Source organism: Ostrinia furnacalis, unplaced genomic scaffold (assembly GCF_004193835.3).
Source record: "Ostrinia furnacalis isolate ACB-3 unplaced genomic scaffold, ASM419383v2 OfSCF0088, whole genome shotgun sequence".
NCBI classification, from domain to species: Eukaryota; Metazoa; Arthropoda; class Insecta; order Lepidoptera; family Crambidae; genus Ostrinia; species Ostrinia furnacalis.
The window spans coordinates 9,132-28,533 of NW_021130327.1; the positions used below are offsets into that span (position 1 = coordinate 9,132).

The 19,402-nt window shown below is 36.8% G+C and overlaps 4 protein-coding genes across 5 annotated transcripts; 2 read left to right on the forward strand and 2 right to left on the reverse strand.

Annotated features, from left to right (window-relative positions):
• The first annotated feature begins 282 nt into the window (after nt 1-282).
• Nucleotides 283-2,233, forward strand: Hou (GID complex subunit 8 homolog protein Houki). Of its 2 annotated transcripts, XR_003655780.1 has the most exons (5): nt 283-520; nt 852-1,048; nt 1,131-1,328; nt 1,573-1,825; nt 1,902-2,233. XR_003655780.1 is itself a non-coding variant. In XM_028302614.1 (4 exons), the coding sequence occupies exons 1-4, from the start codon at nt 391-393 to the stop codon at nt 1,747-1,749; spliced, it is 702 nt and encodes a 233-aa protein (XP_028158415.1). In that variant the 5' UTR covers nt 283-390; the 3' UTR covers nt 1,750-2,233. The 2 variants fall into 2 exon arrangements, 1 of the variants encoding a protein (XP_028158415.1); XM_028302614.1 differs by having other exon boundaries at nt 1,573-2,233.
• Nucleotides 2,201-4,056, reverse strand: Nup35 (nucleoporin 35). The gene is made up of 4 exons (XM_028302601.1): nt 3,903-4,056; nt 3,383-3,811; nt 3,092-3,272; nt 2,201-2,749 (listed from the first exon to the last, which is right to left on the reverse strand). Exons 1-4 carry the CDS (start codon nt 4,054-4,056, stop codon nt 2,638-2,640), a joined length of 876 nt encoding a protein of 291 aa, XP_028158402.1. The 3' UTR covers nt 2,201-2,637.
• A 338-nt stretch (nt 4,057-4,394) lies between these two features.
• On the forward strand, nt 4,395-16,631 carry LOC114351352 (uncharacterized). Its single transcript, XM_028302542.1, has 11 exons — nt 4,395-4,563; nt 5,070-5,284; nt 6,525-6,671; nt 6,756-6,844; nt 6,926-8,005; nt 8,711-8,997; nt 9,624-9,737; nt 11,470-11,557; nt 12,243-12,338; nt 12,681-13,931; nt 16,016-16,631. The coding sequence occupies exons 1-10, from the start codon at nt 4,432-4,434 to the stop codon at nt 12,788-12,790; spliced, it is 2,358 nt and encodes a 785-aa protein (XP_028158343.1). The 5' UTR covers nt 4,395-4,431; the 3' UTR covers nt 12,791-13,931; nt 16,016-16,631.
• Nucleotides 16,632-16,798: 167 nt separating this feature from the next.
• On the reverse strand, nt 16,799-17,835 carry LOC114351363 (ubiquitin-like protein 4A). The gene is made up of 2 exons (XM_028302550.1): nt 17,669-17,835; nt 16,799-17,577 (listed from the first exon to the last, which is right to left on the reverse strand). Exons 1-2 carry the CDS (start codon nt 17,714-17,716, stop codon nt 17,176-17,178), a joined length of 450 nt encoding a protein of 149 aa, XP_028158351.1. The 5' UTR covers nt 17,717-17,835; the 3' UTR covers nt 16,799-17,175.
• Between the last annotated feature and the right edge of the window lie 1,567 nt (nt 17,836-19,402).

Consider the following 19,402-nt stretch of genomic DNA (forward strand, 5'->3'; position numbering starts at 1 on the left):
CATTTTTAATGATACCTATGTCAAGAAATAAAGATTTTACATTGGTTTCATTGAATTTGAGCAATTTTATATTTTTTGTTTATTTAGAAAGAGCGAGTCTGCCCACAGAGAGCGAGATAGTGATACTTAATTTGTGCTTCAAGTAGGTATTCGGAGTGTGGCCTCCATTTTTATCTGTAGCTTCATGTTCGGAGTATGGCCTCCATTTTTATCTGTAGCTTCATGATTTTGTCTATGGTGATGGTTTATTTATTTTCTTTTTGTTGGTAGTACTGCTGTCAACTAAGTTTCAATGTCGTTTGATGTCGTTCTGTCTGTTTTCTTGCCTGTGTCATTGATTCCTTCTAAATATTTTTATTTCTATTTAAATTGATTTATTCAACTGGGGAAATGAGCCTCAATAATTCATCTCAAAATGATACCAATAAAGAGTACACTACTATTAATATTTACGACAAGGAAGACCGAAGAATATCCAGAACAGATATGAATATGTTAATAATGAACTACTTGGTAACAGGTATGTACACCATTAATTAAAAATCCAAAGAATGCTACTGCCTAACTAGCTTAGGCACTTTTCAAATAATTATTAAGATCAGGTTAAGGAAATCCCATGTATTCATTTAAGCTATGTAACATAAGAGTGCTCCAAACAAAGGATTTTTTTCTTGTGACCAGAATGCCATCTGAATCTGATCTCACTTTGATTTTTTAGCAATATGATTCAGCAGATACATTGAACTTTTTCTATAATTGTCAGGTTTAAAATAGAACTACAAACACTTGTTATGTGTCTAATCCATTTTTACACTACTCTATTTTATTTATTGAATTGTCACTGTCCGTAGAGGGTTTCAAAGAGGCAGCCCTGAAGTTCCAGCAAGAGGCTGGTTTGCAAGAGCCCGCCCTCTGCAGCTCCCTCGACGAGCGCATCATGATTCGGGAGGCGGTGCAGGGCGGCCGCATACCCGAAGCCATTGCAATGGTCAACGCACTTCATCCTGAGTTATTGGACAACGATAGATATTTGTATTTCCATTTGCAGGTATGCTAAAAACATTTCATATTCATTTTATTTTCAAAAAGTTGTAATGAATGTTCTAACCATTATTTTGTATTCTATACAGCAATTGCAGCTTTTAGAACTGATTCGGGCTGGAAGAGCAGAGGAAGCACTGGCGTTTGCTAGTGCCACGCTAGCAGAAGCCGGTGCTAATGACAGCAACGCCCTGACAGAACTCGAGCGTTCACTTGCACTACTCGCCTTTCCGGATCCTCACGCTTCGCCGTTTGCTGACTTGTTACTGCCATCCCATAGTCAAAAGGTATCATTTTGTCTGTAACATAGGCGGTTAACACGCGCGGACGCGTTGTCAGTGTGAAGTGCCGCGCGTGTTTTCTATACAAACTGAGGTACTTGCATACAATGATTAAATCTGTCGTCCCGCCGCGGCGGAGCGCGGCGCAGTGTGATAACCGCCTTAATCATGACCATGACAAGTTTCACAGAAAATAATTATCTTTTAATCAGAAACTTTTCAGATACCCTCATAATATCTTTGATTGCAGATTGCCAGCGAATTAAATGCAGCAATACTGAAGATGGAAAACCAAGAATACACTAATCCCAAGCTGTGCAGCCTCCTAAGAATGATCCTGTGGTCCCAAAGTGAACTCGACAAGCATAACATCAAGTACCCCAAAATGACTGATCTCGCAAACGCAACTATAGAACAGCCTAAATGATTTAGGGGATAGCTGACAGTCGATACTGTTAATGGTGTTCTTAATGATCAACTGGTTTAGTTTTCAAACATTCTCTCTCTACACTACATGTTGCAAGAAATTATTTTCATTCACTTATGAACATGTGATGAAATATTGCATAACAGCCATTGATGATATGACAAATTATATCTTTCAGATTGTTATGTTGACCTTTGAAATTCCATGTAAGTATTTTACCAATCAAAAGAACACCATTAATCTGTTTTCTGAGATACATTATTATGATAAGAATTTCTGATAATTTTGTCAATGGTATTTTTTGTTGCACCTCAAGTGGAAGTTTAAAGCAATAAATCCAGGTAAATAAATTCCACTTGGGGAATGATAACTGAATTTTTATATACAGTAATAAAAACCTGGAGAAATACGGTCTCCTTCACAAAAACTATTTGCTCTCTTGCTGCAATAGATAAATACCATGTGATTGTCAGGACTGTGAGAAAAGTTAGGATTAATTAAAATAAACGTTTTATGCTGATAAATATGTATGTTTTTAATTAAGTATTAAAAGATTCAGTACATCCACAAGTTTCTAGTTATATTTTTACTGAAACAACAGTTTATTATAAAGTGTTCATCATGTAGATACAAGTTTCATTTTAATCAGCAAATGAAATAATCTCTGTACCTATAGTTAAGAATTTTATATTGTATGTAATATTTAGAAATAAAAGTTACTAGAAATAAAATTATTTGTGTGATTTAATTGTCGCTTTCACAATCCTATTAACTAATTTAAGTTCAATGAATGCTATGATATTTCTTTTTGTTGAATTTGGGAAACATTGTATACAGCTTCGAGTCACTTTTTCTTGATTTACTAGTTATTTCATTGTATGGTATTTGTCACCAGCCCAGTACATAGTCCAGGGCCTTGGAGATGATGCCCGTAGAGCGTTGGGGCACTGGCGCGGACGGGATCGGCGTCGGGCACAGCGACCGCGCGCCAGACATTGGCCTGAAACAATTTTAGTAGAAAATATATTTTGTTTATTGATAAACAAGCATTACTTAGGCTCTACCTGGGAAAACATGTTAATAGTCTAAAATGTTTGTCCACATAGTTTATACACTGTATTGTTTTCCTTGTAATATAAATAACACTTATTCAACATCTCTTCCAAATCTCTCACAATTTTCGGTAACTTTATCAATAACATTCAGATCATAGTTATCAATAAAGATTACCTTAGTAGGCTATTTAGGTTTATCCTAGCTTTATTCTTTACACAGAGTGACAATACTTTTAGGGAGGGTGTTATTTCTTCAAATGAATGATGGTGCATATTGTTAATAATACCTTTCAGGTGATGCTAACCCAGGACTGGCCACGCTCATCCGTGGCACCTCCCGGCACTCCATCACTCCCACCATGATCCCGGGCAGCACCTGTCTGCCACTAAGGGTCATTGCCCTCTCCTTCTCTGCTCGGGTCGCATATCTGACGTGTGCCCAGTTCCCTTGGGTGGGGTATTGTTTGTCTGTATAAAAATAAACAGATATTTGTATAGAAAAGAAGCATTTACATACACTTATTTTTTCAAAAATGTAACTCATTATGATTAATTCAAAATATTGTTATTGATCTTACCAAGAATTGCTCCACAATTGCTGAACCTAGCTAAAACAGTGTTTGCTGCATTTGGAGGGAAACCAAAAATGGTGACCCAATATTCATCCTGTTCCTGGCACCCATCTTGCCACGCATTTGCTAGGGACTGATTCACAGATGCATTCATGTTATTTACATAGGAGTTCTGCATCATTGAATTGTTATTGCCATATCCTAGAAAGCTGTGGTCTTGGTATGCAGATTTGTTAGGCTCATTACTCTTTATAGTGTCAAATAAGTCTTCTATAGGAGGACCATTAGGCTTGCTTGAATATGAGATATTGGGTGATGTAGGCATGTTAGAATAAGCATTTTGTTGGTTGAAAATAGCCTGCTGGTGCATCGTGAAGTTCTGTCTATACATTTTTTGCTCTGGAGTCGATGTCTGAGTCGGGCTGGTCGGAGATCCTAGAAACAAGTTTAATTTAAGAGGTTGTTCTAAATGTAATACTTAATTAGCATTTCATTTTTTTTGTGTTTTAGTGAATTTCCAGCTTACCAAAAGCAAGACTGCGTCCTTTTGTGGGCGATAAACTATTTGTTCGAGGAGTTGTTGGTGGATTTATTTCACCCAAAAGGAAAGGCGGTAAATATCCCACGTTTGGGCTTCCTGATGGGGAATGTGGTGGGCTGCCCAGCGTCATAGGCTCCATTTTATACAATTAACTATTTAAAACCTAAATAACTATTAATCTAAGATCAGCACTGCTGGTTAAATTGTTTTTATGATTTTTAAAACAAAGTACGTTGAATTAAAAATTTGCAAGCAGCTGACAGCAGTGACAGCTTGACTTTCTACTTTTTAATTTGATTGAAAAGTAACATGTCATGGCTTTGAGTAATGAATTTTAAGTTTTAGCCTCCCTTTATTGACAAAAATGAGCTATGCTATAAGTCGTGCCGTTGATGGCAAGCATTATACCATAGAGCAGCAGAGTTGACATTTGTTGTCTGTGATGTTATTTTCTTGCAGTTGTCTACCTTGAATAATTTATTTGTCAAAATAAATTTCAGTCAAACAAACGAACATGGATTCTGCTGATGAACTTGAAAAATTTAATTCTTTTGATAAAAATGGGTGTGAAAAATCGAATACCAACAGTCTCAAAACTAGTCTACCCAGTAACACGAATATTGTGCACAAATTATTCAATAGGGAGGTAAGCCTTATTGATTTAATTTAGATTATTTTTCTGTATACAAGAGAGCATCTTAGATTTGTTTCTCGATCGCCTGAATAGGTAATGAATTATGTTTGGAATGTACTATATTTTATGTATATTTTAAAATGAATCTACAATTATTTCATTTAAAATACAGATGTCGAGTGAACCTCGTAGCTCGTAATGTTGGATAGTAATGTAAAAAAATATATTGTAGAATGTTACCTTCTCCCTGTTGTGAGATGCAAAAATCCCTCTATGGTTTAAAATTATTTAAAATAATAAATCTAAGAAATTATTCCATACTCAATAATTGATTGGATTTCAATTCAATCACAATCTAAATAAAAGCTGGTCTTAAAAATTTTTAATTTTTTCTGACCTTAAAAGTGCATGTTTAAATAAATACTACTTTTGCCAATTTGTCTGTAAGTCATTGAGATACAGTTTTGTCTTGATTTATAAGATAACATTGTCACTGTCATTATAATTTCCACTTTAAGGTATTTGGGTGCACATCAAGAAAACGACATGAGCAGAGCCGCAAACTGTTTGATCGAATACCGCCCCGGCTTCGATTCTGCCTCATGGACATCGTGCCAATGTCATACCTGCAGGAGCACATCTTCATGGGCTTCTCCCAGTGTGGGCAGTTCCTACTAAGCTTTACGTACAGTTGCAATACACAAGTTTATTTTAGGGAGAGTTCAAAGTTTACGTAAGTATTTTGTTTGCTATTTATAAAAATGTTATTTTTATTAAATCATTAACCTATTTAGTACCAGCAAAACAAGACGTAAAGTTTATTGTATTCAAGGTCTTATGCAACCATGAACCCTCATGGTCAAATAAATATTTGTTTTGATTGAAAATCCAAGTAGAAGTATAGTTGCATTATGACAATGCTATATGTTTGTCATTTCATACTGTTCTTGGAACAGCCTGGCAAGCTGCTTCATAGAGTATGTAGTGCATTAGTATGAGACAAAGAACCTTACATTATAACACTTAAGGAACATGCACACTTTGTGCATGCCACATGGCAATGTCAGTAAACCATGCAAACTGGTGGGCTGATGTAACTATAGTCTTTTTCACCTAAGATGATCCGTATGACGTTTCGAGTTTGAAAGATTTAGAGATGTCACATAACTAAACCATAGCAATTTATCTATCGATTTTTTTCGAAGAATTAGTAAAACCTACTTTTAGAGAAATATTTTGTAAAGGTGTTATTTAACAAAAAACATGTTTTTTTAATTACAAATATTATTGTAACAATTTTTCATTGATAATATTCAAATTTAATGGTTCGTGTTCAAAAAAACGATTCCTAAAAAGTACTGGTTCTGTTTCTTTAAATTAAAAACTATTAATTTATTTTCAATGCGTTTATTGACTTTACAATAATCGAAAAATATAGTTGATTTTTGTGATGTTTTTAATAACTAAGTATTCACTGCAATCGATTAATGAACCGCGGAAATAATCGATTTTATTATACAAGAAATACCCCAGCACTAAATCTATTCCGTTTCACACATTGCGTACATTAAATAAAAAATATTTTTACATCGTATTTAATTAAAATATAATCAATAGACTCAGATTTTACTACATATTTCAAGACAAGTAGTTAATTTTTTTTATTATATTGCTAATAAAATACAAATATTTTTTCAAAAATATTCTGCATATGTATTATGCGTAATATGGATAACCTTGAAGTGTCATACGGATCATCTTACGTGAAAAAGACTATAATTAGTAATTACTATTGATAATGCTAGGCGAATTATTTTTTATTATCATTTTATTTAATGTAGTTATTATTTGTATCAACAATCAATTAATCACAATCATTTATGTATCAATTACATCATTAAATTTTATTATTATGTTCTGTCTACAATACTCAGTTCAATTAAAACAAATCAGTGTACACTGTTTATTTGTAGGTTGCATTTTATGCTATGGGTGCCGGGTCGGATAGTGAAGCCGGTTCACAGTGCACCTTTGTTTGGTGATGACGTCGATAGCAAAGTTACAATTTCCATGGCTCAGTGGAAGCACAACCCTGGTGTTATCGTGGTATATGGTATTGCGTAAGTATTAATTTTTTTTTCATTTCCAAACCTATTTAGAGTTACAAGTTTTGTGAATGTAATTGTGTTATTTTATTGTTGCAGAGACTCATGCTCAGAACGATCCTACCTCAGCGTTATTGGAGTACCTCATTTAGGTTGTAAAAAATGTGCTGCCTACTCTAGAGATGAAGGTGAGATAGTCAAAAGTTCATATCAGTACATTTAAAACATTTGTGGTTCAAAACTTAATGCATTCTCAAATTGTTTTTCAGACGATCTGAACTGGGGCAAGCGGTGCCTGGAACACAACTTCGCCATCCACACAAAGTTCTTCTGCACGTCAGACTCGAGCATGTACGAGCCTGTCGTACAGCTCGCCTACTCCAACCAGATCATCATCTACACGGACTTCATCCACATCCTGGAGGTCGACTTCGTGCGGCCCGACCACGAGCGAAACGACGCGATGGACGATAGCAAGTTTTCTTTAGACCGGGAGGAGACGAATTCGATAGACACGAATCCGGGGACGCCGTTTTCGGAAGCCTCGGCGCCGTTTCAGTCGCCGAAGTATCAGAGTAATGTGGTAGCGAATATTCTCGCGGATTTTTCGGAGTTGGAGGGCGAGGCGCCGGTTATGGGCGCTCGGGTGACGTTGGACGCGGGCGAGTTACTATTGGGGCCATTGCCGGCGCTGCTGGAAGAGTGGGAAGGACCGGCGCCGGCAATTCGCACGCTTATCTCGCCGCCGCTGCGTAGTCCGCGCCGGCGCCCGCCCGAGGGCATGTCGCGCTTCAGCGAGGCGCACCGCGTCAGCGCCGAGAAGGCCTACGAGTTCGTCGAGGAAGCCGACACCAAGTGCGAGAAGCTCAGCATGTTCCGCAAACGTCGCCTCGCCGACAAAAAATACGAGTTCTCTGAAGACAACAACGAAAACATAGTTCCTTACAGAGTTTTGAGGAGCAACAGGAAATATTTTATAGGGTCGACGAGCAAACCGCAGCCGCGGCGCCCTAAATCGCCGGTGGAGTGCGTGGTCTTACGGGCTCACAACCAGATCAGCCGGCCTCCGTCGCCGACTACCAGTTGTCAACCGAAGCCGTCGGGGCTGGCGGCGTTGGAGTCTGACCGCAACAGCGAATCAGAGTACCGAGTCATGGAGATGCTCGATGACGGCTCCTTGAAGACGGTGTCAGTACACGATAATACTTCTAAGACGCTATCTGATTGCCCCGTGAGCGCGCAGGACCCATATTTAGTGCACTCGGAAAACTCCAAATGCAGCAAATTCTTCACGAGATACTTCGTTGAGAGCGACGACGAAATCACCTCGATTATCACTGACTCAGAAGGTATATTAAACCAACCAATATGCTTATGCATTTTCAATTATGTAATTGCTAACTTTCCATAGTACACTGGTCATCACAAAAATCGACCCTCCCGCGACAAGCACTTTCAAATGTATGCATCCCCACTGCCCACTAGTTCCCACCAATATTGGCACCATTTAAAAGCCTAGTTCTAAACTTCATTTAATTAAAGGAAAGGTTTTTACCCCAAAAATGTGTATGTAGAAGAATCCAGAGTCACTTCTTCAAAAAATAGGTAGTTACGCTTGAGCCAACTTCTATGGCTATAAAACTGTTAAGTTAGGATAAATCGCTATCCATCTGTTAAAGAGGACACGTGAGATCATTATTTGGTTTTGTAACCATAAAAATTTGTCTAATTGATCCCAGAGGTGAGCCCAAAGTGAGGTCTTTTTTCAAGTCACATTTATTGTATATCGCGTTTATGTTAATCGTTTATTAATAAATTAAATGTGTTTTTCTTTAAGGATATTTATTGGGCTTTCAAATAACACCAATATTGTTGGGGCACCATGATTGTGTCAGTAGAAACTAGTTTTCCTGTAAAACTTAGGTGGGCCGATTTTTGTGATGACCAGTATAGTTTGAACACTGATAACTCCAGAAAATTCAATAGTTTACCCAGCTTATTTTCCATCTGAAAGCTTCAAAAAATTGATCTGACCCATTATTCTTCAATTCCAGATGACTGCATATCGGGTTACCACGTGGCGCTTCACCTCACAGCGCACGGCGCGGGCTACGCCCCTCTTCAGGCCGTCGGCGCGGGCGCTTGGGAACGCATCTGCTCCAATTCTGGAGCCCTACCGCCGCTTACAATTAGGGCACAACAAAGGTCGTTGGACACGGAGTTACTGTGCAACGAAGTCTGCGGGCGACTGTGCAAAATAAACGGGAAGAAGTTTATCTACTGCTTCGACTGGGGCTGCCATGTTATAGATGTGTGCCAGTCGAGCGGGTGTCTGTCTGGGGTATGTTTTGATTTTTTTTAACTTAATATTATTGATACAATGAACTTTAGTGATATATTTTTTTAAATAGTATTTTAAAAAATATGTCACTAAATTGCTTTGCGCTCTGTATAGCGCAGCATAATTGTAAACATACTTTTAGTAATTTTGTATGGTATATCGCATTAGCACACAGCGCCGCGTCTCTCAAATGCGTCTCAATATTTAGAGTGCCGCTACAGTGAGGTTCTCTATTTTGTAAACGATGTGCAGCGCAGTGTCGTGCCACTCAATCTTTGCCTAGGCGCAGACCACCGCATTTTTGTTGGCCGATAGTTAGGTCGGGCTGTTGATCAGTACGGAGATGTATGAAAGTGCGCATATTACATCGATTTGGTATTGGTCGATTCTTCATACAAATTAGATTTTTTTTAAATTTATTTATTTATTTAATGAGCAACATAATAAGCTTACAGAAAACCCAAAGCGCTTATATGTTTAGTCACCACATCGGTTACAATAAAATTATAAGTCATATAATAGAATTGGCCCAACTATCGGCCAACTAAAAATCGGTGGTCTGCGCCTAGGCTTTAGATAACACATTATTTGAATAAGACAGTGAGTTCATTTTTGAATGTTTTCAGCTGTGCGCGATGTGGTTATGGGCAAGTTCAGAGGGAGCGGACGCGGGCGAGTGCGCCGCCTGCACCGACGCCAGCGCCGGCTGCCTGGCGCACCGCCGCCAGTACGCCGCCGAGGTCAGTCCCATCTGGTCTATGATGCCATAGACGTGGCTGTGTCAGTCACGTACTATCGGCAACAGTGTTAACTGCCCATTGCCAGTCATTTCATCTCGTTCATCGCAAAGAATCACCATTTGATTAGAGCGAGAGCAAAAACGGAAATGGATAGTTAGTTAACAGTGTAGCCGTGTGTACAGTCAGCTTGAAATACACTAAACATTAAATAAATCGCACCTTCCACGACGCGAACTTTAAAGAATTTCTTTTGACACAATCATGGTGCCCCAACAATATTGGTGTTATTTGAAAGCCCAATAAATATCCTTAACTAAAAACACATTTAATTTCTTAATAAATGATAAATGTGACTTGAAAAAAGACCTCATTTTGGGCTCACCGACGGGATCAATGAGGGCTATCGTTTTAGCGCTCACCAGTTAGCGCCACTGTAAAGTAAGGCCCTGTCACTTGCTAGTAGCGAAGACAGTGGCGCCAACTGGTGAGCGCGAAAGTGGTAGGAGGACTATCGCATTTGCACTCATCAAGATGGCGCCACTGTAGAGTAAGGTCCTGTCAATCGCCAGGGGTGCCAACTGTTAGTATAAAAACGATAGCCCTCATTGGAATAAGGTGTCATCAACTTTTTTTTGGAGACTGAATCTCACGAACTATAGTCTTTTTCACGTAAGATGATCCGTATGACACTTCAAGGTTATCCATATTACGCATACTACATATGCAGAATATTTTTGAAAAAATATTTGTATTTTATTAGCAATATAATAAAAAAAAACTAACTACTTGTCTTGAAATATATAGCAAAATCTGAGTCTATTGATTATATTTTAATTAAATACGATGTAAAAATATTTTTTATTTAATGTACGCAATGTGTGAAACGGAATATATTTAGTGCTGGGGTATTTCTTGTATAATAAAATCGATTATTTCCGCGGTTCATTAATCGATTGCAGTGAATACTTAGTTATTAAAAACATCACAAAAATCAACTATATTTTTCGATTATTGACTTTAATAAACGCATTGAATATAAATTAATAGTTTTTAATTTAAAGAAACAGTACCAGTACTTTTTAAGAATCGTTTTTTTTAACACGAACCATGAAATTTGAATATTATCAATAAAAAATTGTTACAATAATATTTGTAATTAAAAAAAAACATGTTTTTTGTTAAATAACACCTATACAAAATATTTCTCTAAAAGTAGGTTTTACTAACTCTTCGAAAAATATCGATAGATAAATCGCTATGGTTTAGTTAAGTGACATCTCTAAATTTTTCAAACTCGAAACGTCATACGGATCATCTTAAGTGAAAAAGACTATAGTTGACGCTGGTACGCACCATATATTGAATATTACCAAACACCACAGAACGGTTAGGACTCCCCCACACTAGCGTCTTTCGAACTTCGTCGTCTCGCCGGCGCGTCCGCAACGTTGAAGCGGTAACGCAGCGTCGCAAACATAATAAAAAGAAATAGCAAGCGTGGCCTACGCCTTTCTTTTGACACGGTTGAGGGTAGGCCAATTTCACCCAACCCACTGTTATACGCCTTCCAGGAAGAACGTTAGCCGAAATCACCTGAATTGTGGAGTGACACCACCGTGACAGCAATAATCCCTACTTACTTAAAATAATATAATGCAATACTTGGACATTTAATGCAGCTCATCTATTATGATTTGCAGTCCACACAATCTAAACGAGTTTTCCTTTCTAGTGTCTATTCGTGTGGGACCTCGTCAGCGGAGTTTACAGGACTGAAAGAGTGGCCATGACGGAGGACGCGAGTCAAGAAGGTTCCAGAGGTAAGAAATAATAGATAGAATGTTTAATTATTATTGATATTAGTTGCGTTAATTAAGGTTTCATTTAGGTTCTATCTAGGTATGTACTTCAACTTACTAATCCGTAGCGTAGGACGTCCAACCACAAGGTGGACCGACGACCTCATAAAAGGAGCAGGAAGGCGCCGGATACAGGCCGCTACCAACCGATCATTATGGAAATCATTGGGGGAGGCCTATGTTCAGCAGTGGACGTCCTATGATTGAAATAATGATGACGATGTTGAGTTCTGATTCGATCACGCAGGGAAACTCCGAGCATAGCCCGCTCCATCGCCCTTTGGGTGACCATGAGCCTTCTGAGGCCCATAGTAAGCGACCACGTCTCAGATCCGTATACCATCACTGGCAACACGCATTGGTCAAATACTTTTGACTTGAGACACTGCGGTATTTCGGACGTGAGTCACTGGCTTCACGTCTGTACGCAGTGTGCGAGCGTTGAAGGTTGCCAGGGCCAGAGGTCGTCGGTGTTGGTAGCTTGGCATCCCCCGGGGATTCTTGGCACCCCTTGCCCCACCGTTACCGTGAAACCTTGGGGGAGGCCTTTGTCCAGCAGTGGACGTCATTTGGCTGAAACGAACGAACGATGTTGAGTCGCATTTTTAGGTGTGATTTGGGTTCTAATTTGTATTATGTCTAACAGTTTCAGGAGCAGACCGCGCCCGAGAGCTGGCGAAGAAGCTGGGACCTCTCAACGTGCCGCCAGGACACGAGAACCGGCTGCTCACCACACTCACAGGTATATCTACCATCTTGCCTTTCAATTTTACCCTTGCCTTGTCACTTTTACCCTTGCCTTGTCACTTCCTATTCCTACCCTTGCCTTGTCACTTACTATTCCTACACAAGTCAACAGGTTTCCTCTCAATTTATTCATACCTCCTTTGACTTGTTTTTAGATTTAATTTGGAGGGCAGATCCTCACATGTATATGACAACGCCTATGACTTCACTTCATGTTACTGTGTTTTTTGGAAAAGATAAAATATTTCGTAGAAATACAAGCTCATGAATGCTGACCTTATTACTAAGCAGTAAATTTGAACGGTTTCATTGTACATATAATTTCTTTTATTTTCAGGAAAATCGTTAAAAAGACTGACCGATGTGGACAACTGCATCGAAATCACAAAGAACCACCCCGACAGCTCGGACGAGTCTTCGGAGGAGGAAGACAGCGACTATGACTGAACCTAGCAAGCCGCCTCCAATTCAGATACTCACGACTACTGCTCTCCCGGTGTACTGGGTAACTCCACAAAACGATTTTGAAGCATTTCCTATTTCACTCACACTCATTTCATAAGGTTAGTGCGATAGATACAAATAATGTATATCGAAATCCTTTTGGGGAGTAGAGACCTTTTCCGAGAGCTGCAGTAAGATTACATTACTTTATTTTTGAGTTGTTCTTCCTATATTTTTTATTATCTCAAACGCAGCTTTATTTTTTAATGTAATGGCTGTACGTACAAAAAGGCAATCGATTTTAATTCAAAGTGAGATTTAACTCAGATCTGCCATTATTATTATAATTACAATTAAAGCCGAAAGGTATTATTATGAACATTGTAAATATATTTCGAAAATTCGTAGTTGCCGCAACGTTAGTCGGCTATGTATAAATTGTTATCGCGATACGTACCTACATTATAAGGTGGTTTGAATGATATTACTACAAAGGCTAACTAAAAACAGTATTCTCAGAAAATGAAATTTAGGTTCTGGCATACTGTCTGGTACTGAAGATAAGGTATCCACTATTCATATCTTTTGGTGCTTATTTAATACATACCTAGATCTTCCTTTTTATGTAATTTCCCACATAATAATCAGATTGATTTAACTCGTTTAGTATGAATTACTTTTGATGTGACAAAGTGCCGACATTTTCAGACTAAAGCAATATGAAACTGTATTTTTATTAAAACAGATCGTCAACATATTTTATTACGATTGAATTTATCGACATACTAGTTTCAAGGAAACTCGGACAATGTATTAATATTGTGTAGTAGTGTAGAGTTCGTTAATGTATTATAGGATACAACTTTATTTGTAACTTTATAAGTTACATAAATCCTCACTATACGTATCTGATGGATTAATTGTAAGCTTCCGACCTTTTAGTTGTTTGTTAGAGTAACATTACTTTAGTTATTGCCCATTATTTTGTTTTTACTTTCCACTATCAGTAATTGATGAGTTTCATCCGGATGTACATATTTGAAACTAATTGTTATTTAAAAAAAACTTGTAAGCATTGTTATTTTCAAATTCACTTTATGTAACTATTATTTAGCATCTGTCTTAGAACATCATCTCTATCACACAATTAAACAGGGCCGGATCGTGAATTTGTGGGGCCCTGGGCTGAAACTACTTGGGGGCCTATCTTAGTACCTACTCAACTAATAGCCATGCCAAAAAACTGTTTCTATAATGATATATGTATTAATCTTATACATATATTTTTATTGCACAAAAAACATAAATATTACTTAAATCTACGCAAGTATTACTTGTACAAAAGGCGACCTTATTGCTGTGTAGCAATCTCTTCCAGGTAACCTTTGGGTGAGAGAAAAACCGAAATAGAGATGTACATTGTATAAAAGAAAATAAAAAACAACAAAATAATTTTATTTCTTTATTATGCATTTATCAGTAAAATAAATTATAATTTATAAATTAACCTTTCTACATTTTTGTGCTGCAAATTCTTTTATTTGGTCATTGCATTGCAAGTCTTTTGTTAAATCACAATTTATAGACAGAAGTGATAAATGCTTTAGTCGAGAGTTCGCCATTGTTGTCCTATACAGTGTGAGTCACGTTAAAGTGTACATATGAAAATAGATGAAACCAGACTTATTTTTAGCGACAAAAAAGAGGTCAAAATTTTTTGTGATTTTTTAAAGAATTTTGTAAAGAAAACGTAATATCTTTTAAACTAAGCGGTATATCCTGATAAAATAAAAACAATGTTAATGCTAAATAATAGACGATACTAAAAAAATACATAAAATACTCAGAAAATGCTAACAAACAATAAAAAATTATACTTATTGAAAAAAATCTGCTTTTAAATTCGTGTTTTTTTTGGTTATTTGATAAATTTCTCCAAAAAATGACACAACAGGTGGTTTTTATTACTTTGTATTATTATCTATCGCATTACCTTTGTAAAACCAAAAATCGCATGTCTCTATCCCTATCACAACATTTGCTATGATAGGTTGAACAAAGGCCTACCACAACATTATTCTCCGCTAATGTAGGGACAATTTTAATTTTAACTTAAATGCTTATTTTACTTCGAAATCTTTTGTTTTTATTTGAAATCTAACTATCAATTATTAATAAACTAAATATAAATTATAAAAATTACAAATCTAGAGCAATTTTCAGTTCCGTTGTTAACGAAGCGTTAGCTTAGTTCAAACGATCATTGCAAACGTTGTGACAGGGATGGAGACATGCGATTTTTGGTTTTACGAAGGTAACACGATAGAGAATAATACAAAGTAATAAAAACTACCTGTTATAGGGGGATTTTTTGGAGAAATTTATCAAATAACCAAAAAAACACGAATTTAGAAGCAGATTTTTTTCAAAAATTATCATTTTTTATCATTTGTTGGCATTTTCTATGTATTTTATGTATTTTTTTTTGTATCGCCTGTTATTTAGCATTATTACTGTTTTTATTACCTGTTAGTTTAAAAGTAATTACGTTTTCTTTACAATAAGTAATTGGAAGAAAAAAAATTCTATATAAATTACCTATTTTCATACATGATCATAAAAATGTCACTGCAAGAGTTGTAAGACTGGCTTAGATTATAGTAAGTATGATTTTAATTGAATGCACTCATTCACTAAATGCTCGTCTACGTCATCTGGATAGTAATCAATAATATGACGTGCACTTTCCAAATCTATGTTTTTGATATTTTTGTCTTGCAAATCCATTAAAAATTTAAATTTTTTGCTACATACCTATCTCATAGACTTGTCTTCTTTTATTTAAGTCCCTTTTAAATCTTTCTGCGCCTAGATAAAAATACAGGGAAATCCCCGTTCCGTTCCATAGACGCGCACATACATTGGTTCATTGATCTCAGGGTTGCCATTATTAACTTTAAAAAAATTAATGAAAAACAGCATGAAAACAACCTTTTACACGTATTTCCCCCCTCAACTACATTCATTCATAAAAGTATGCAATTTTTAATCAATATTTTCTTATGACGTTGTCACGTAAAAATATCGTCCGTAAACCGATTTTACATACAACTATTTTCTTTTTTTTTTTTCAAATTATGGCCTACTTTTTAGCGGGATCTGGGGGCCCCTTGTAACCCCGGGGCCCTGGGCTGCAGCCCAATCAGCCCATAGGTAGATCCGGCCCTGCAATTAAAGCTAGTTCTTCAGATAGATATTATATACTACTATGTATGTATACTATATACAAGTATATTATCCCCCATTTATCATAATACCTAACAATATTTTTACTGTGTTAAGCTAAACGTAAACAACAATTTAGGCTCATACGAGGTTGTGAATGTTTGAATGTAGGTTTGTTTAAGTGAAGTGCCTATGTGCTAACATCTTATGCTAAACCGGAGTCTAATTTTTTGATCTCTAATTCATAACTGCATTAATATTTATAACTGTTGTACCTTTCTCTGATTGGGTATATGTAAAAAGCAACTCTTTTATTACTTTTTTAGAATGTTATGTAGCTAAATTTTACTATATGACCATTAATAATTATTTTCTTTATTTACTTATTTTTATACAAAAAAAATGCACTAGTTTTTGAATGTTAGAATGGAAATGAATCAGTATAATTTATTTTAAACACAGATAGTGACAGTTGCATTTATTTATTTTAATCTTTTGGCACAGAGCAGCTGTGGGTTTATGCTTACAAAAAACCAAACATGCAGCTGTTATTGTATGTAATGTATGGAAGCATCACACTGCATGATACTCAGGCTGCTTGTGTACCATAAGTTTTGATGTTAATTAAGTCATTGAAAACAGTCTGTGTATTTTAACTTGCCATCAATATTAATCTAAGGTATGAAAATAAAATGATGCATGATCAAAACAAAAGTATTTTATTCAGCTATTAACAATGGAATAATATTTATCAACCTAATTTCATCTGTAATGAGTTTTTAAATCTTATACTAATGAAAGGACATGAAAAATATTTACACCACACTTAAAGTAAAACAACCATCACTACACAAATGAACATGAAAGCGTAAAGATTACAAACAATATAAATACATATCAGGTGATCAAAATTAGAGGTGTCATTTTGATTAAATAAAAGGAGCATTGCTTTCCATTATACTCTACTGTCTTGTTTGCCTATAGGAAACTAAGGGAGTATGTTAATGAATTTTATCATTTATTAATTGCACACTTATTTAAATTGAAAACAACAAGAAAAAGCTTAAAAGTTTTGCTTAATAGAATGTTTGTTAATTCATCAAAAATTTATTTTTAAATTCGTATTACTGATACAGATAGGCATGTGACCTATAGTAGCAGTGTCACAAGCTGAACATGTCATTGTTATCTAGATCCCGTTGCACCATCGGGCGGCATCCCCTTTCATCCAACAGACAGTCCATTGATAACCTGTCAATGTCGTCCCAAGATAATTTATTGAACTTATCCTGTACTACTTTTAGGAGACGATGCGCCTTGTTAACTGCTTCAGCATCCGACATTCCCAGTTTCTTGAAATATTTAATCGATGCCTCATATAAACCATCTGGTTTCTTAACAACTAGATTAAGTTTTGAACCATCTTTTATTGTTGGATAAGACTGTACAGTTTGTTCATCGGTTAACGTTCGCCCAAGTAGTAAGAGCTTTTGTTCCTCGACAGGAATTTTCAGCTTTTCTGATATTTGTCGTTTGATTTCAGAGATACATGTTGTTGGTAGAACCTGAAACAATATTAATCATTAAAGCATGTATTGAAATGTTAATAATATCGCTGCGTCGTTGTGTGAGCCAATGATTGTGTGTAGGTTTTACCTCCAAAGTACATTCACCGCCTTGCAATTTTTTTATAGTTATCTTCATCGTGTATTTCAAATCGTATTCATTGGTTTTGCAAAATGTTATCTCAAGATTTTATTGATAAATTATATTTTTTTGATCACCAAACCAAGCGAAAATATTTTTGAATGACGTGACTTCTGTCATTAATGTCAACGTCAACCAATTTCTTTTCGTTCTCTGGTTCTCTGACTTTGAACTTTGTCTTTTTATCCATCCTTTATATTGTATTCTAGGCCGCGCAACGCGAGTTGAGGCAATCATCAAATTCGCACCATTGCATTGAATCCATTAGACAGAATAATAATAACACGATAATAAAATTAAGCTTCAACCACACCAACGCATGCAGATCGCCATCGTCTGCGCGATCATAGGCCAATGAATGACAGGTCGCCTATGATCGCGCCGGTGATGGCGATCTGAGCCCCGATTACGGTAACTTTTATAACGTCTACAATCCAGACGCGTTTCTGATTCTGCGATACGATTGGTCAAAACAGCTGACGTACGCTGTTGAACGACCAATCGTATCGCAGAATCGAGAAGCGTGTCTGGATTGTTGACGTTAAAAATTACCGTAATCGGGGCTCTGCACGCGCTGCGTTGGTGTGGTTGAAGCATTAGGCCATTAATATAAGCAAAAACGCTCGCAACTCTGACAAGTGCTTTTTTCTCGCTTGCTGTATGTACTGCACTAATTTATCAATGAGTAAGTTAGTTATTTTCCGGTACGCGGCATCCATTCCAGAACCTTGCTGCCCCATCGACAGTCAGTTCTGCGTACTATATGCCCTGCCCATTGCCACTTCAGCTTGTTAATCCATTGGGCTATGACAGCGACTTTAGTTCGTTTACGGATCTCCTCATTTCTGATTCGATCTCGTAAAGAAACACCAAGCATAGCCCTCTCCATAGCACGCTGTGCAACTTTGAGCTTCTGTATAAGGTGAGAGGCCACGTTTCCTAGACGAACGGACGGTTTTTGGGACGTCCACCCACAAGGTGGACCGACGACATCATAAAGGTAGCAGGGAAGCGCTGGACGCAGGCCGCTACCAATCGATCAACATGGAAAGCATTGGAGGAGGCATATGTTCAGCAGTGGACGTCCTATGGCTGAAATTATGATGATGATGATGAAGGTAGTTATTTTATTCAATATTATTTAATTTTGTCAGTCTGACTACGCGCAGAATCGCTAAAGAATTATATAAATCTTTCGTTGCTTGTATTGATGGGATTATCAACTCTTGTTTCGCCACCTATAAAAATAAAGCGTAGGATTAGAGTAGGCGCACACCGTTTATTTTTAGTTGGCCGATAGTTGTGCCCGATTTTAAATTGTATGAAGAATCGGCCAAATCGAATCGGTGTAGTGTGCGCACTCCCATAAATGCCCATATTGATCAACTGCCCGACTAAACTATCGGCCGACGACGAAAAATCAACGGTGTGCGCCTACTCTTAGTGATAAAATATGTTGTAAGTACTGGCTGAAAAGAAAATAGCAATGAAAAAGAAAACCAAATCGTAAAATCACTTTCCGTCAAAAATTGGCACGGATTGGTTATTGGTTTGTAAATAAACAGTAAACAATAATTAATTACCAAGGTGATTTTTGAATTTGAAAGCCTTGCACTAACTACTACCTGCTGTTTGATCAAGATTATTTCTCGGAGGACGAAGTATGGAGCCAATTAAAGAAAA

Bases quoted from the DNA above. Each gene is read 5' to 3' on its own strand.
- LOC114351352 (XM_028302542.1), top strand. From the start codon at position 4,432: ATGGATTCTGCTGATGAACTTGAAAAATTTAATTCTTTTGATAAAAAT. The intron at 6,845-6,925 runs GTGAGATAGTCA...ATTGTTTTTCAG, and splicing joins TGCCTACTCTAGAGATGAAG to ACGATCTGAACTGGGGCAAG. The intron at 8,006-8,710 runs GTATATTAAACC...CTTCAATTCCAG, and splicing joins GATTATCACTGACTCAGAAG to ATGACTGCATATCGGGTTAC.
- Nup35 (XM_028302601.1), bottom strand. From the start codon at position 4,056: ATGGAGCCTATGACGCTGGGCAGCCCACCACATTCCCCATCAGGAAGC. The intron at 3,812-3,902 runs GTAAGCTGGAAA...ACTTGTTTCTAG, and splicing joins AGGACGCAGTCTTGCTTTTG to GATCTCCGACCAGCCCGACT. The intron at 3,273-3,382 runs GTAAGATCAATA...ATTTTTATACAG, and splicing joins CAATTGTGGAGCAATTCTTG to ACAAACAATACCCCACCCAA.
- LOC114351363 (XM_028302550.1), bottom strand. From the start codon at position 17,716: ATGAAGATAACTATAAAAAAATTGCAAGGCGGTGAATGTACTTTGGAG. The intron at 17,578-17,668 runs GTAAAACCTACA...ATATTGTTTCAG, and splicing joins GCGGTGAATGTACTTTGGAG to GTTCTACCAACAACATGTAT.
- Hou (XM_028302614.1), top strand. From the start codon at position 391: ATGAGCCTCAATAATTCATCTCAAAATGATACCAATAAAGAGTACACT. The intron at 1,049-1,130 runs GTATGCTAAAAA...TATTCTATACAG, and splicing joins ATTTGTATTTCCATTTGCAG to CAATTGCAGCTTTTAGAACT. The intron at 1,329-1,572 runs GTATCATTTTGT...CTTTGATTGCAG, and splicing joins TGCCATCCCATAGTCAAAAG to ATTGCCAGCGAATTAAATGC.